Source organism: Sinocyclocheilus grahami, unplaced genomic scaffold (assembly GCF_001515645.1).
Source record: "Sinocyclocheilus grahami isolate Dianchi unplaced genomic scaffold, SAMN03320097.WGS_v1.1 scaffold257.1, whole genome shotgun sequence".
Taxonomy (NCBI): domain Eukaryota; kingdom Metazoa; phylum Chordata; class Actinopteri; order Cypriniformes; family Cyprinidae; genus Sinocyclocheilus; species Sinocyclocheilus grahami.
In genome coordinates this window covers 1280089-1298568 of record NW_015505436.1, presented here as the reverse complement: position 1 = coordinate 1298568, position 18480 = coordinate 1280089, and the positions used below count along the sequence as shown (strand labels likewise).

Here is an 18480-nt window from a genome sequence, read left to right as displayed (position 1 = left end):
CATATGTTAGAGCTCCTCATTCTGAACAACTTCTAGAACCACTGCTATCAATCAAACCGTTCGTTAAATATTTGACATTACGTAAAAAAGCTACTTTTTAAAACTAATCCTAGATGGTTTGTCCAGTTTTCACCAAAACTGATACAGACACACAAAAAGTTATCAAAAGCTTTCTGATAGACCCAGCCATTATGAAATAACGCACAAATTAATTTGATGAAGAGCTCGCCAAAATGGACATGAGACTATAGCTGTGTCTCATTTAGAAGGCTGCACCCTCCTGAGGTCGAATCCTCTGGAGGTCGCATCCTCGGTAGGATGCATATACGAAGTGTCCTCAACCTAGAATTAAACGAGACGGCCTTCGTAGGACGGGCGGAAAAGGAAACCGGAAGTATCACGTTGCTATGCCAACACATTTAGAGCATCGCTGCGCTCTCACACTACTTAAATGAAGGAAAATTATTTCTAAATTGGGAAAGTAATTTAAAAAAAATAATGGTTTTACTTGTTTTATTTTGTTCAATGTTTGAGGAGCTACAGCATACATACAGCAGGCATCTATTAGAGAAAAAAGGAGGAGGTTTATCCGTTTTTACCGAGGCGAATAAAGGTAGGTTGTAAACACCACATCTGCGCTTGTGTGTACGTTACATCTGCCGGCGCCGGCATTTTTCAAATTAACAACGGTTGTTCACTGCGACGCAAAGAATTGTGGGTAGAATTGTGGGTAGAATTGTGGGTATGTAGCAGCGAAGGATACACATCATGCATCCTCCGAAATCCTGTGAAATAAGGTCGCATTCGAAGGTCGCATTCGGAGTGTCCTACTTGCTTTTCTGAAATGAGACATGAGACTCGATGATGTATGCAGCCTTCGAATGCGACCTCCGGAGGGCGCAGCCTTCTAAATGAGATACAGCTTATATCTCCTCAATGCTTTGTCGTGTTCAGACCAAACTTGGAGTTTGTTATGAAAACCATGACCTGAGGTTACCTGCACAGTTTTGGCACAGTGTCACCTAGTGGTCAGGAGATATGAAAAATCTTGGGCATGTTGGCACCAAACTGTGTGCATGCGTCCCAATGTGATTACTGTCCATCCTAAATTCTATGTGATATTAGTAATTTTCAATACTATTTAGGGCAGATAGGGTGGATAGTATGCACATTGGGACACAGGGTAAGTCTCATCGTCACCCCCAGTTAACCACACAACATTAATTGGGGAGCAGTGCCACATATTGGTCAAAAGTGATAAATCATTAAATAATATTTCTATTGATTTTATTTATTATTATTCAGCCTTTTTGGGTAAAATCATCTTAAAATGTCTATAATTTCTCAAGTGGCTTAAAACAATTGAACCCTGGTATTTGCTGCTTGCAGCTATATTTTTTCATGTTTTTGAAAAAAGCCTCTACATTTATTTGATCAAAAACACAGTAAAAACAATAATATTTTAACATATTATTACAATTTATAATAGCTGTTTACTATTTTAATATTTTCAAATGTAATTTATTCCTGTGATGCAAAGCTGAATTTTCAGCAGCCATTTCTCCAGTCTTTAGTGTCACATGATCCTTCAGAAAGTATCATATTACATTCTGTTCAGTAGAGTCATTAGGTTATATTACAACTTAATATGAATCCTCCCTCAATCAGTGCAGGTACATCTGTATACAGCATTTTATATACCAATATACAGTGGTGTGAAAAAGTGTTGGCCCCCTTCCTGTTTTTTTTTATTTTTTGCATATTTGTCACACTTAAAAGATTCAGATCATCAAACAACTTTTAATATTACACAAAGATTCAGAGGTGAACTTGCTGGTATGTTTGGGATCATTGTCCCCCCAAGTGCTCTTGAGCTTGAGGTCACAAACTGATGGCCGGACATTCTCCTTCAGGATTTTCTGATAGAGTGCAGAATTCATGGTTCCGTCAATTATGGCAAGTCGTCCAGGTCCTGAAGCTGCAAAGCAGCCCCAGATCATCACACTACCACCACCATGTTTGACTGTTGGTATGATGTTCTTTTTATGAAATGCTGTGTTGGTTTTACGCCAGATGTAACGGGACACACACCTTCCAAAAAGTTCAACTTTTGTCTCATCAGTCCACAGAATATTTGCCCAAAAGTCTTGGGGATAATCAAGATATTTTTTGGCAAACGAGAGACGAGCCTTTATGTTCTTTTTGGTCAGCAGTGGCTTTTGCCTTGGAACTCTCTCATGGATGCCGTTTTTGCCCAGTCTCTTTCTTCTTGTTGAACCATGAACACTGACCTTAACTGAGGCAAGTGAGGCCTGCAGTTCTTTAGATGTTGTTCTGGGTTCTTTTATGACCTTCTGATGCTTTTTTCCCTTAATAAATGAAATCATCATTTAAAAACTGCATTTTGTATTTATTTGCATTATCTTTGTGTAATATTTAAATTTGTTTGATGATCTGAAACATTAAAGTGTGACAAACATGCAAAAAAAATAAGAAATCAGGAAGGGGGCCAACACTTTTTCACACCACTGTATGTAGTGCTACTGTCATTATCTATCTTTGCATACCTCATTCTTGTTGTTGTGGCAACATGATGAAGTGAATAGATGAGGATCGTCTATATCATCTCCTCATTGGCAGCTCCATCAGTACACAGTCCTTGTTAGACTTTTAGGTCTTTGCATCAAAAACAAGCACTCATCTAAGAGATGCTCATTATCAGATATATGGAGATGATCAAACATGACCCGGAGGAATAGTGCTGCTCGTAATGGGCCATAAACAGAGCACGCTGCCTCTGTCAGTCCAGGCCAGTGTGGGTCTTATAATGTTGATAACTTCAGTGGTGGTCTGCAGACTGTAGGCTGAACCCTCTGTTCTTTCTGCACCAGGATGTATTTCTGTCCAGTGCTCATTAGTGCTGCCGAGAGAAGCCAGGATTAAAAACAGTCTTCTCTGCATGTCTAATGTCTGTGACATGTGTTGAGATTTCCTCCTGCTGTCAGATATTGATGTCAAGTGTTATGTTAAAGGACAAATTGTGCAAAAACTGAGGATTGAAAGCAATGCTCATTAAGAATTCATCTCCAAGAGCTCGACAACATGATTTTCTCAAGATATAACAGCTAGAGATGGAGTTGAACTTGTTGACCTAACTGCTTTCTCTTAGCATGGATGGTTCTCTATCTATTTATATTTTTTATACAGACGGTGCTCTGGAATACCTGATTTTGGATGGCCAATGGCTGCATTCTGTAGTTTTATTGAAAGATGACCACTAAACTGTAACTGACTGAGCATTAGGTTTTGCTATTTAGCATGTTTCATGTCTGCTATCACTTTTCCTCATATAATAAATAAATTATTAAGATGAAATATATACACACATTCATTCTTTTTCGTTCCATATGTTCACAGTTTACTATAATAGTTCCAAAAAAAACTTTTGATAAAGGCATTTTTTATTCTCTAAATTTCCACAGGCCCCAGTTTGAAATCCCTGCACTGGGCGAGAATCTTTCTCATCTCAACTATTGAACTTTCTCATCAACTTTCTCATCAAAGTGAATAAATCCCAAGTGATGGTGTCCTAAGCGGTTGCCTGTGTAGTGTAATGGTTTGATCAGCATTGCTGTTGGGTTTATTTTGCAATAATGACCGACTAGCTATTTGTTATCCCTTACATATTTTGTTTGATCATATTTTCCCTGCCGAAAGGACATTTCCTAGCATTCCATCATTTTGTGAGTGTGTGTTTGTGTTTACAACATTTAGTAACCTTACAGCTTTAATAACCTGTATTTTTGACTCCAATGCTACAATGTTCTAAATCTACTGCTGAGCAGAGACATTTTTGAAAGCAAAACACATGTGAAAAGCCTGACATGCTATCACATCCAGTTGTGCATGTAACACAGAATAAGCTCATGGAACGATTCAATGTAGTAATTAGCAAAAGGGATTTGAAGCACATTGAAATTGATCGAATTGGCATTTTCCCACTTAAAATGTTCCAGGTATGTACGTGCATGGGGCTCATTACAATAGATTATCCCTTGGATAGTTTCCCTTGCAGACAAAATACCTGCCAATCAACTCAATGGTCTGTAATCCATTGTACCAACCTATTGAAAATGACGAGAGGGGTTTAGTGGTTTCTACCTCAGCATGTGTTTTGAATGCAGCAAATGCTAAACCTTGAGGTACTTGGGTGTTTTTTAATCCTTGACACTATGAGTGTACAATATGTCAGTATGAAATCAATGTCATGTCATGGGTCAGACTTTAACCTGGATTATCCACATGAGCACCAAGACTCAATGCATCTGGACTACATGCACTAATCACCTCACCCTATTAACATTTAGATGGTTTCTTGTGGGCTGTGCGCTGACAAATTTCTTGATTATTTAATCACCCCCAAGCTATCCAAGATGTGTATTACTTTGTTTCTTCAGCCAAAGAGGAATTAATATTTTGGAGGGAAAAATTCCAGGCTTTTTCTCCGTCTAATGCAAGTAAACAGGGCTCAACATAGACCATTTTTGACGGTCCAGAATCTATATTTGGGCAGCATTAACATAATCTACATGACCCCAACCAACAATTAAGGTTCTTCTCTAGCAAAACGATCAGTCATTTTTAAAATGAAAATTTAAAAAATCATATACTTTTTACCTACAAATTCTCGCCTTCATTTAGCTTGGTTTAGTTCACAACCTCACGAGAGAAGTATGCATGTTGGGAAGGTCACACATGAGAACCAGCCCAATGTTTACAAGAGGAACGTGCAAAGACTATATGTTAGGATAATTCAAATATTATTTAAGACCCAAATATTAAGGTGTGGTCACAATTACCATTGTTGGGAAAATTTCCACAGGCAAAATCCAGTAAGAACCACGCAGTTGGTAAATAATTTTTGCCGCATCGACCCACTTAAAATGTGGGTCATTTGAAGCTGCTTTTTTAGGGTACGTTTACACGACAACAATGTACTAAAAATGTAAAAGTTTTTCCATAGTGTTTTTGAAAAGTTTTGTGTACAGACGACAACATAGGTCAAAATGTTCCCTGTTCACTTGGAACCACTGAAACATCTAAAAATGCTGTATTACGCATGCACAAACACAGTCCTGTAGTCTGCCATTTTCTTTTGGTTGTCAATTATTGAGAAAACACAAAGTAATACGCATGTGCATGATGTCGCCATTTTCACAAATTAGCATTTTTATACTTTAAACAAAAGATGATATTGGTATTGTTTTCAAAAACATGCACTTTGAAACCCGTTTTCAAAAGTTTGTGTTTTAAGGCCACCGTTTTCATGTAAATAAATGGCCAAAATGCTTTAAAAAAAGAAAATGGTGTTGCGTAGGCTGTAACATCCTCTTAAGAATAACAAACACAGTTAAGCATTGAACCTTCATTAAAACACCACACACTTAAGGTACACACATCTGTTGTTCAGTAATTTTTTTTGCCGGCGAAATACTGGCAATTGGGATCCACACGATCAGGAAAAATATCCCCGCGCAAATTTCACAACAGGTTCAAGTTGACCAACAGAAAGCTGTTTGGTTTGAAAGTGACTTTGTGAACTGTGCTTCATACATCGCTACACTAGTAACAATAGGCAGTGGATCTTTTTGGCAATAAAATTTTGCTTATGTGACGCACCTTAATGCGCAAAAACCTTACATTAGGTCTGTGAGCAATACAACAAGCTCAATTTCACATGTTGTGTTCTGAAAATATGTCCAAACACAGTTCATAATCCAACACAAGTATGCACGGCAAACAGCAAACCAAGATTAGCCACATGGGGTGCTATAGTACAGCTTGTCTTCTTCACCAGTCAGGTTTCTCACAAGTTTGTTAACATTATAGTTACGCAATACAATGCATTGGCCAAGACTTGTGTCTCTGTTTGCATACAGCATATTTCTGGCTATCAAATGTATGGCGTTTGTTATCGTACCCATTTAACTATACAGGTTTTTCATTGAGCTGCAGTGTCATTTAGCCTTTTTTTTACATAACGTTTTAAATGAGCAATCTGCAGACTGTAGGCTGAACCCTCTGTTCTTTCTGCACCAGGATGTATTTCTGTCCAGTGCTCATTAGTGCTGCCGAGAGAAGCCAGGATTAAAAACAGTCTTCTCTGCATGTCTAATGTCTGTGACATGTGTTGAGATTTCCTCCTGCTGTCAGATATTGATGTCAAGTGTTATGTTAAAGGACAAATTGTGCAAAAACTGAGGATTGAAAGCAATGCTCATTAAGAATTCATCTCCAAGAGCTCGACAACATGATTTTCTCAAGATATAACAGCTAGAGATGGAGTTGAACTTGTTGACCTAACTGCTTTCTCTTAGCATGGATGGTTCTCTATCTATTTATATTTTTTATACAGACGGTGCTCTGGAATACCTGATTTTGGATGGCCAATGGCTGCATTCTGTAGTTTTATTGAAAGATGACCACTAAACTGTAACTGACTGAGCATTAGGTTTTGCTATTTAGCATGTTTCATGTCTGCTATCACTTTTCCTCATATAATAAATAAATTATTAAGATGAAATATATACACACATTCATTCTTTTTCGTTCCATATGTTCACAGTTTACTATAATAGTTCCAAAAAAAACTTTTGATAAAGGCATTTTTTATTCTCTAAATTTCCACAGGCCCCAGTTTGAAATCCCTGCACTGGGCGAGAATCTTTCTCATCTCAACTATTGAACTTTCTCATCAACTTTCTCATCAAAGTGAATAAATCCCAAGTGATGGTGTCCTAAGCGGTTGCCTGTGTAGTGTAATGGTTTGATCAGCATTGCTGTTGGGTTTATTTTGCAATAATGACCGACTAGCTATTTGTTATCCCTTACATATTTTGTTTGATCATATTTTCCCTGCCGAAAGGACATTTCCTAGCATTCCATCATTTTGTGAGTGTGTGTTTGTGTTTACAACATTTAGTAACCTTACAGCTTTAATAACCTGTATTTTTGACTCCAATGCTACAATGTTCTAAATCTACTGCTGAGCAGAGACATTTTTGAAAGCAAAACACATGTGAAAAGCCTGACATGCTATCACATCCAGTTGTGCATGTAACACAGAATAAGCTCATGGAACGATTCAATGTAGTAATTAGCAAAAGGGATTTGAAGCACATTGAAATTGATCGAATTGGCATTTTCCCACTTAAAATGTTCCAGGTATGTACGTGCATGGGGCTCATTACAATAGATTATCCCTTGGATAGTTTCCCTTGCAGACAAAATACCTGCCAATCAACTCAATGGTCTGTAATCCATTGTACCAACCTATTGAAAATGACGAGAGGGGTTTAGTGGTTTCTACCTCAGCATGTGTTTTGAATGCAGCAAATGCTAAACCTTGAGGTACTTGGGTGTTTTTTAATCCTTGACACTATGAGTGTACAATATGTCAGTATGAAATCAATGTCATGTCATGGGTCAGACTTTAACCTGGATTATCCACATGAGCACCAAGACTCAATGCATCTGGACTACATGCACTAATCACCTCACCCTATTAACATTTAGATGGTTTCTTGTGGGCTGTGCGCTGACAAATTTCTTGATTATTTAATCACCCCCAAGCTATCCAAGATGTGTATTACTTTGTTTCTTCAGCCAAAGAGGAATTAATATTTTGGAGGGAAAAATTCCAGGCTTTTTCTCCGTCTAATGCAAGTAAACAGGGCTCAACATAGACCATTTTTGACGGTCCAGAATCTATATTTGGGCAGCATTAACATAATCTACATGACCCCAACCAACAATTAAGGTTCTTCTCTAGCAAAACGATCAGTCATTTTTAAAATGAAAATTTAAAAAATCATATACTTTTTACCTACAAATTCTCGCCTTCATTTAGCTTGGTTTAGTTCACAACCTCACGAGAGAAGTATGCATGTTGGGAAGGTCACACATGAGAACCAGCCCAATGTTTACAAGAGGAACGTGCAAAGACTATATGTTAGGATAATTCAAATATTATTTAAGACCCAAATATTAAGGTGTGGTCACAATTACCATTGTTGGGAAAATTTCCACAGGCAAAATCCAGTAAGAACCACGCAGTTGGTAAATAATTTTTGCCGCATCGACCCACTTAAAATGTGGGTCATTTGAAGCTGCTTTTTTAGGGTACGTTTACACGACAACAATGTACTAAAAATGTAAAAGTTTTTCCATAGTGTTTTTGAAAAGTTTTGTGTACAGACGACAACATAGGTCAAAATGTTCCCTGTTCACTTGGAACCACTGAAACATCTAAAAATGCTGTATTACGCATGCACAAACACAGTCCTGTAGTCTGCCATTTTCTTTTGGTTGTCAATTATTGAGAAAACACAAAGTAATACGCATGTGCATGATGTCGCCATTTTCACAAATTAGCATTTTTATACTTTAAACAAAAGATGATATTGGTATTGTTTTCAAAAACATGCACTTTGAAACCCGTTTTCAAAAGTTTGTGTTTTAAGGCCACCGTTTTCATGTAAATAAATGGCCAAAATGCTTTAAAAAAAGAAAATGGTGTTGCGTAGGCTGTAACATCCTCTTAAGAATAACAAACACAGTTAAGCATTGAACCTTCATTAAAACACCACACACTTAAGGTACACACATCTGTTGTTCAGTAATTTTTTTTGCCGGCGAAATACTGGCAATTGGGATCCACACGATCAGGAAAAATATCCCCGCGCAAATTTCACAACAGGTTCAAGTTGACCAACAGAAAGCTGTTTGGTTTGAAAGTGACTTTGTGAACTGTGCTTCATACATCGCTACACTAGTAACAATAGACAGTGGATCTTTTTGGCAATAAAATTTTGCTTATGTGACGCACCTTAATGCGCAAAAACCTTAGGTCTGTGAGCAATACAACAAGCTCAATTTCACATGTTGTGTTCTGAAAATATGTCCAAACACAGTTCATAATCCAACACAAGTATGCACGGCAAACAGCAAACCAAGATTAGCCACATGGGGTGCTATAGTACAGCTTGTCTTCTTCACCAGTCAGGTTTCTCACAAGTTTGTTAACATTATAGTTACGCAATACAATGCATTGGCCAAGACTTGTGTCTCTGTTTGCATACAGCATATTTCTGGCTATCAAATGTATGGCGTTTGTTATCGTACCCATTTAACTATACAGGTTTTTCATTGAGCTGCAGTGTCATTTAGCCTTTTTTTTACATAACGTTTTAAATGAGCAAATTATCAAGCTTTTTAGCCTATATATAGTACAAAAATGCCAAAATCTTCCTCTCAGCTTTTCCAGTGTTTAATTCTCATCTGCTAGATAGCATATCTCAGTCAGATTAGCATAAGTGAGTTATGATAGGCTATTTTTACTCCGCGAGGTGGCTTCACACGAGGGATTAGCGGAACTGCAGAATTTAACATAAAAGCACTCTAGCATTCATTTTGAGAAACAAACATGATGAAAACAAACGTTGTGGTAAACAGCTGGCCCTCAGGGTGGTATTAAATTAAAAGTTACGTAAAAGAGGAAATTGTTTCCCTCAAATCAGACCGCTTTTTCATTCCTCTCCATGACAAAAGAGTCCAAATGGAAAGAAATCCGCCGAGCGTATTTCCCGTTTCCCTTATCTCTCCCGGGCTTATTTCTTTTGCCCTCACTGATGTTAAAAAGATTATTGCGATGAGCAACCGCAATATGAGGACACAGATATGAGTATTTTATTGAGGCATGTCTCTCTTATTCACATCTCCTCACTCTGTGCTCATTAAAACTCAGAAGTTTCTTTACAGCTGCATGGCGTATAATTTGAACCTTGCGCCTCCTCGTTTCTGCTTATTTTCTGCATTAACGGTCCTGTTTCTTCAGCATGCTTGTGCATTTCCTCATTGAAGGGAGCCGATTGTACATTAGCATTGGGATTGCTTGTGTTAAACGTCCTGGAGTGAGGGAAGGAACTATACCAATTGGTTTTTCTGTCAGTACCCTCACTTTGTATTGCAGTGCAGTTGAATAGATGGGAACAGATGAAAAGATGAGGAAAGGATGCCTGCCGGGGGTAATTAGAGTTAGATGAGTCATCTGCAGTTTTACGGACATTTTGAATGAGTTCCAGTTTATATATAGTTGGTTGTGTTTATTCGTTCACCGCTCGCATGCTGTGGCATTGATTTTTAAACCACTTAAGCTCCCCAAAGATCTTTAGTTAAATGGAGTTTACTTCTTCGTATGGCTTTTGGAGAGTGTGTTTTCTTTTTTTACCCCTGCTGTTTTGGTACTGCTGACTGACGCTGTGAATTACAATAGGCACATAAAAATATAAAAACACACTCAAGAGCTTTTCAGGATACACTATAGGGATATGCAGTATATTCCTGATGTATTTGTGCTAATTTTGCTGCAAATATATAAAATTAAGCAGCATTCATTCGATTTGAATGTTTTTCTGCAGAGATTGCATGGCTTTGTGCTTGATTTAATGCACCTGTTATTAATGGGTGTAGCTGAAAAAGCAATGTATTTGTGCTAATTTTGCTGCAAATATATAAAATTAAGCAGCGTTCATTCGATTTGAATGTTTTTCTGCAGAGATTGCATGGCTTTGTGCTTGATTTAATGCACCTGTTATTAATGGGTGTAGCTGAAAAAGCATACATTTACATTTATTAATTTGGCAGACGCTTTTATCCACAGTGACATACAAATGAGGAATGCTTTATAAAATCGTTTCATCCTAGTGGTACAGTAGCATTGAAAGTATGGCAAAGCAAACCATGGTTCATTTTTGTAAACCTAGAGTCAAGCCCAAGTTGGCAACACTGCTCATTGATTGACAGACAAAAAAGAAATGGATGAGATGGAAAAACAACAACAACAATCTACTGGAGACAACAAGAACAACAGATGTCTGCATTGAAAAGAGATTGTGTGAGGGAGTTGAAAGATAAATGCAACATTTTTACAGTTATAATAAGATGATTGTGATTGACTGTAGCATATGTTAAGCATTTGTGTCAAAACTGAAGTATTCTTTGGGCTTAAGAAAGAGTAAACTAATCATTGGAGATTTTTTAAGCAGCTAGCACTAAGCTAAGATAATAGGCCAAGCTGTTAGCTTGCTAATGGCTAACTGAAAACACAAAGAAAGGGAAATGTTTAATTGAACCATTTTTCAGCTTCTGGAATTTGTTTCTGTCACACTTTATGATATACAGTATATGGAGCCCCTAAAGGGACATGGTAATGAGACAGTAATGAGATGTAAGGAAAATTATATTACAGCGATTCTGAGTTTTGGGTTTTCTCTCAAAATTATTGCGTTCTCTCCCAAAACGTTTGCGTTCCCCCGAGATCTTTAGGGTTCTTTCACAAAATGTTTGCATTCTCTCACAAACATTTCCATTGCCCCAAGAAACTTTGGGTTTCCCTTCGAATGGGAAATCGCACTGAATCTCTATAGTGTCCACAAGAGGACATTGTGTCTCAATCCCCTTCTCGGGGAACCAAACATGAGTAAACCAAGATGTTCCCCTTCAAATGGGAACTCGCACTGCTTCCTCTTGTGGACACTATAGGGATGCAGTGTCTTGTTCCCTTTCTCAGGGAACCATGGTAACATACGTAACCCGAGATGTTCCATTGCAAAACGTTTTCGTTCCACCGTACCTTTAGGTTCTCTTGCAAAACTTTTGTGTTCCCTCTGAAAAACTTTGCATTTTACTCTCAAACCTTTTGTGAAGAAAATAATATGAGCTGAGAGGAAAAACTTTATTTCAATGCCTTTGCGAGGAAACAAAGTTTATTGGGGGAATGCAATACTTTTGCAAGTGAACTCAAAAACATTGAAACATCATTTTTCCTCCAGTCTCATAGTCTTCCCATCACCACGTCCCCTTAGGGGCTCCATAGATATATGGCATTTGACATGACATGAAAAATATCAAAGTCTTCTTGAAGAACATCTTTTAGAACATCATCAGCAGATATTTCCCAAATAATCAGCTTCTTTAACTTAAATCAGACTTGGCAAAGCTGGTCTAGCTGGTGTTTTCAGCCAATTTAGATGGTCTCCAAGATAGTCTCCCAGCCTGAACAGAAGTTGCCAAAACCCCTTTAAAACCAGCCATCAGACTAGCCTAGGGTCCAGCTAAAATACATAACCATTCTCGAAGAAATATTAAAGGCCATAAAACTCGTTTTAAAACTTGTTTTAATTTAAATGCAGTACCTCTTTTGCAACAGCTGCTATAGTACATTCTCAATTTTCTTTTTCAGTGAGTGTCATTCCTTCTACTGTCTGCAGTATGGAGACTAGCACAAAAGAGTGGTAGCAGGGTCACAAGGTTAGACTTGAATTAAATTACAATTCAAAGGGAGATTCAGTGAGCATTATGCGCAGTCAAATTTCCTGGACAGGATGGAGTGCTCTGTTGTCTCGGAGAGACAGTACATGAAATACTCTGCTGATGTGTTTACCTCTTGGTCCACGTCAGTAAGCAATACAGTTAATTTTATTTCAGTCTCATCTAAGCAGTAGTACGGAGTGACACCCTCCTGCGGTGCTCTAGATTCTCCTACCCTGACCTAAAACCCTGGGCTCATTCATTCTCAGCATCCGTGTCTCTGGGGATGCTCTACATGCCCAAAGTCTACATCATTATCCTGCACCCAGAACAGAACGTGCCCAAACGCAAGCGCAGCTTCAAGGCCATCGTCACCGCTGCCACCATGACAAACAAGCTCAGCCAGCTGGCCAGTGAACGGCCCAATGGAGAGGTGAAAACTGAGCTCTGTGAGAGTGTGGACAATAGTAGTGAGTACAGACGTCTTCTCTATCAAGCACAGTTTGTTAATGTTAATGTGGCAAGTGGGTCAATGACGTGATGCTTTTTCCCCCTTAATTTCTATTAAAATTAATTTTGAGATTTTTCTAAGGGCATAAAATAAAAAAAATCAAGGTTATAAAAATCTCTTGATACCATAAAGATGGAAAAATACATTTTTGAAAAGAAAACCTTTGGCTTAATATTTTATTATGGTTCTCAACCTCCAGGCCCTCCATTGCCCACAAGATGCTGGAAGATCCAACACTCCTAGTTTATGTAAATTAAATTTCAGGATTCCAGACGTTTTCAGAGCCAAATGTTCTTCAAGGTTTCCACTCTTTTTAACCAATGAATTTACATGATTGACTGGATAAGGATTTTTTTTCGTAAAATATTTTTCACTCATAATTTCTACCTGGTAAGATATTTTAGAGCTTGGCATAACTAGAGAAATGTACATTCATTATAAACTACCCATGGATTTTTAAGATTTTATAAATTTATATGGCTTGTCCAGGACTGTGGGAACCCTGGTTATTCAAAAATGTTGATTTTTACTTGTTTTTTATTATTTTAATGTGTTTTTCCCTCGATCTTATTCTAAATCATTTTAAGCCATCTTTAGGCCCCCAGTTGAGAACCACTGTCTCAGATATTTAAATTACATATTAAATTACTTTTTTTTTTAAATTTAATTAGATTTTGTTTTCATATATTTATGTACTTACTAATGTACTAATGGTAAACTTCCCTAAAAACTTTTACATTTACGAATTAATAAGTCATCATATTTGTAAAAATGCTAATTTAATAATACATATTTTAAAATGTTGTTTACAAAAAAAATACAAAAATAATATGTGTACACACTACTCACTTGTATTCAAGCTCTAAAAATGTGTTATTGCTTAGATGGTTACACTATATGAAATTTTTAGAGCAATTTAAACAAGCAAGACATTTTTTGAAAATGATATAGTAGTTTTTTAAAACCAACATAAATACAAGTTTCATTTTAAACTAGATTTTTTTTTTATTATTCTTTTCCCTTATACAGTGTCATTGACCCACATATATTGCATTCATTTTTGTACTAATGAACTGATAACTCTGATTATTCTAGAGTGTTTGCATTGCTTACTCTCTTTGGTATTTATCTTGTCATCTGAAGCTTTTTATTGTGAGGAAATGGAGCAGATAAGGATGCATTCACTAGAGTATCATTGCTAATTCATTAGCTATGCTGCCTGCATTGTCTGACGCTAACACTAGATAGAACGTTTAGGCTTGATTCACATCTCGTGTAAAATTATGTCTGAGGGAATCTGAATTACTGGCTGCAAGCTCATGGCAGCAGACTGTATTTCAGCAGCCAGTATGGTGTTACCTTTTACATGAGGGATCCTATCATTAACCAGGGCAAGGGCAGCATGTGCAGGTCCACAGCACTGTGTAAAAGTTAATGCAAATGTTCAGACCCTCACTAATGTGCCATGACCCTTCTGCTAAAGGGCTCTAACACTGGGCCAGTTCGTAATGAGAGTCAAATGTGGCATGTAATGAATAAGCAGAGAATGTCATTTGGAGGACAAACACGTTTTGGTGTTTCTCAGTGTGTTTAATTTGTGTACTGTAAATGCTGCATTACCTTGCCTGTTTAAGCAGCATTAAATATTCTAATAAGTGTTGTGAGTCAGTTCTGTACAGGTATTAGTCATTAGTAGCACTGTGGAATTAATAGGATAATTCTTAAAATGTTAAAGTCGCATTAGTGAAATTTTGCAAGCAAAACAGGTGCATTGTTTGTTGATGATAGTGTAGAGATGTATGAACTTTTAAACTAAACAGCTTTCTGTTTGTCATCACGACAAATCATATGTTCATCACGAAATAATACGTTAAAACCTGTGCTCTTATCATTCTGTGGACAAAATCCCGTGAACTTCGCCCCAAAAAGGAGTTGTATATGCACGTGCGCTCATCTGTTTTCAATGCAGCTAACCTCGTGTCGCTTCATGTCATCTTCCCACTCATTAAACTATGACAGGTCCTTTACTGCAAAAAGACAGTCACTTCGACGCTCTAAAGTGATGAAACTATGGCGCCATGTGCCATTTAAAACCATTTACATAGGTTTCATGTTATATTGTTGGCTCGGAAAATATGTAAATGTGAATGCCCAGTAGCCGCAGCTGTATCCCTTCTAGCCTTAACCATAAATCAGACAGGAGAGTAGATTAACTAACCTGGTTAGATTAGTGTGAGAGCGGCATTGTTTGTCAGGGATGGAAACAGTAACTAAGGAGGGCGTTCCCACTCATTAAACTATGACAGGTCCTTTACTGCAAAAAGACAGTCACTTCGACGCTCTAAAGTGATGAAACTATGGCGCCATGTGCCATTTAAAACCATTTACATAGGTTTCATGTTATATTGTTGGCTCTGAAAATATGTAAATGTTAATGCCCAGTAGCCGCAGCTGTATCCCTTCTAGCCTTAACCATAAATCAGACAGGAGAGTAGATTAACTAACCTGGTTAGATTAGTGTGAGAGCGGCATTGTTTGTCAGGGATGGAAACAGTAACTAAGGAGGGCAAACAGTCAATTGTGACTGAAACTTAAAGGCATAGTTCACCCAAAAATTTAAATTCTGTCATCATTCATTAACCCTGAAGTTGTCGTTTGAATTTCTTTCTTCTGCTGAACACAAAATAAGATATTTTGACAAATGTGGGTAACCAAACAGCTGATGGTAGCCATTGACTTCCATAGTATGGAAAAAATACTATGGAAGTCAAAGGCTACCATCAGCTGTTTGGTTTGGAACAACTTCAGTGTAAATAAATGATGAGAGAAATAAACTTTTTGGGTGAACTATCACTTTAAGAGATTATTGGCATAGTTTAGGAATATTTCACCCAAAAATTAATAATTTACTGAACCTGATGTTGTTTAAAAACCCTGAACTTTCTTTCTTGTGTGAAACACAAAGGTGAAATGTTTAATAATGTCTCTCTCGTTTCATGCAGTCTCTTTGAATGCACCATGAAAAATGTGTAATAACTGATTGAGTGCGATACGAATAAATCAGACCAGTTGAACTGGTCTAAACAATGCAATGAAAACTATTTGTCTATGAAATTTTAGTCTAATTGTCGCACAAAGCTATTAAAAGACTTGGAATATAGTGTACGAGTCATATGAGCCATTTTTACTTTTTTGTGCTTTCTTTTTCATAATTTTAGGGCCTTCACTTTTTAATAATATTGTCCAGAGTTGCTGAAATATTCTTCAAAAATTCACCTTTTGAAGAAAGAAATTCATATGGATTTGTAATAAAATAAGGGTGAATGATGGCAGAAAGTATAGGTGCATATTTTCTGTTTGCAAAAATTGAGGGAATAATGTCTGAATTGTATTACTTTCTCAATTGTTCCATCCCACTTTTAAATGAAAGCAAGAGAAAAATACTTTTCAATCCATGAAATTAAGTGGAAATTTCATTCTGATGGTCACTCAGAATCAAACCGAATTAACTCAGTATACCACAATTCTCTCATCTCTTGCAGTAATTTTGTTTTTCTTTCCTGATACACTGCAGTTTTCTTTAACAGGCTATTTCCTTTTTCAGCACCATCCACAAAAACAACCTACGTCAGCTACACCAATCATGCCATATGAGTGCACATCCTGAAAATGGTTTGGCATGGATCTGGCTGGCTCCGACAAAACAGGATCCAATGACTGAAATCCAAGCATGAGACATCAGTGTTGTTTGTGGACAAGAGGATGGACTCTTGGACTTTTTTTCCTGGATATTTTATAAGAAAGCCTAGGCGGCCATCCAAAAAAAAAAAAGGATACAAAAGCTGCCATTTACGTGGGCAGCTGATGAAATGGGACACTGGAAAAGGGTAAGAGAAAAAAATACAAAGTTTAAAGAAACAGAACAAATATTGGAGTCGACCATGTTACATGTTATTCTAATTGTAAGTATTTTGTGGTTGTGAAAATTTTTCATTCTTGTCCCACAGTGTCAGACCTGCATTGGAAAATGCATTTGTCTCTTGTATTGGCTACTCGGGTCTGTAACCTTGGGTTGTGAGTGTGAAAATGCCATGGTTGAAGCATGCCAATTCAATTTTTTATACAAATAATTTATTTATAATAAAGGAATGTTTTTGAAATGTGGAGGGTTCTTGGGTGTTTGGACATTTATATTTTTGGGGATAAAATGTGAAATATGTAATTCAAAGTACACTCCTAAAAATTAAGGTCAAAAGGGGCTTTTCATAGTGATGCGACAGAAGAACCATCAAAGAAACTTTGAGTGAACAGTTATTTTCTTAATGTGAAGAACTTTTTAAAAAGTTACAGAACCTTTTCCCACTATAAAGAATCTTTTGTACAATGGAGATTCCATGGATGTTAAAGTGCCCCTATTATTATGCCATTTTAAGGTTGCTAATATTATTTTATGAGTCTCCTAAAACAGGTTTACATGCATGCAAGGTCAAAAAACACGTTAGTTTTCTCAAAAATGTATTTAATTTGACCTAATTTCTAAATTATTCATAAACGACCCGTGCGAAGCAGTTCAAAGAATCAGTCTCTCTAAACCCCTCCTTTCCGTGAGCCCTCACTGCTGTGATTGGTCAGATGGCGCAGTCATTTGTGATTGGTCCAGAGCCGTAGAGAGATTGGCTCTGGATTGGTCTACCGCGTACAGCGCGTGTCTGAAATGAAACGCCCATTGCTATGACAGAATGACAGCCCTGGAGACTTGTCAATACATAGAAAAGATGGTATCGATTGTACCTTACCAATTAGAGCCGGAGTCTGATGATGAAACGGTTGAACTGGCTGATCGACAAGAGACTAATTCGCAAGCACGACTGGAGCAGGACGTTTCTCAGTGGTGAGTGTCAAGTGTTAAATGGGTCATATGATGTTGCTAAATTGAACATTATTTTGTGTATTTGGTGTAATGAAATGTGCTTATGCGGTTTAAGGTTAAAAAAACACATTGTTTTCCACATACTGTACATTATTGTTTCTTCTCTATGCCCCGCCTTTCTGAAACACGTCGATTTTTACAAAGCTCATCGGTCTGAAAAGCGAGGTGTGCCCTGATTGGCCAGCTATCCAGTGCGTTGTGATTGGCCGAATACCTCAAGCGTGTGACGGAAATGTTACGCCCCTTATCATACTGTGATGCCGTGTCCCGGAGCGATGAGACAAAAACATTAAAATCCATTATAAACGAGGCATTTGTTGCATCCAGTGGGGACATAATTACGGATTATACTGTCTTTTTACGCATTGCGTTACATCGCACCGCGTAAACATAAAACCATGTCTGCATTTGTGATCAGAGAAATGACAAACAATAAGTGCTACTCTACACTGCTCAAAACTCGCGTTTGAATTGTCAGTGGCAAATTCTTTAAATATAAAAAACGTACTTACAGTCTGTGAGTCAGAACAGCCGGCATTGTAGTCTACTCTCCCAGGATCAGGAAACAGTCCTCCATAAAATGCGCTGGACACATCTGAATATTTAGGTTGAACTGTTCTGGAACAGTGTTGTAAATACAACTTAACCGCTGATTTCTAGTCGTGTCCTC

At 37.5% G+C, this 18480-nt stretch overlaps 1 protein-coding gene across 1 annotated transcript in view; it reads left to right on the top strand.

Annotated features, from left to right (window-relative positions):
- grm8b (glutamate receptor, metabotropic 8b) overlaps window positions 1-16690 on the top strand; it is a 188026-nt gene extending 171336 nt beyond the window's left edge. The window contains exons 11-12 of the mRNA XM_016290327.1: window positions 12595-12839; window positions 16485-16690. Coding sequence (XP_016145813.1) covers window positions 12595-12839; window positions 16485-16534 — 295 coding nt within the window. The 3' untranslated portion in view covers window positions 16535-16690. The remainder of the gene's footprint in view (window positions 1-12594; window positions 12840-16484) is intronic.
- Window positions 16691-18480: the final 1790 nt, after the last annotated feature.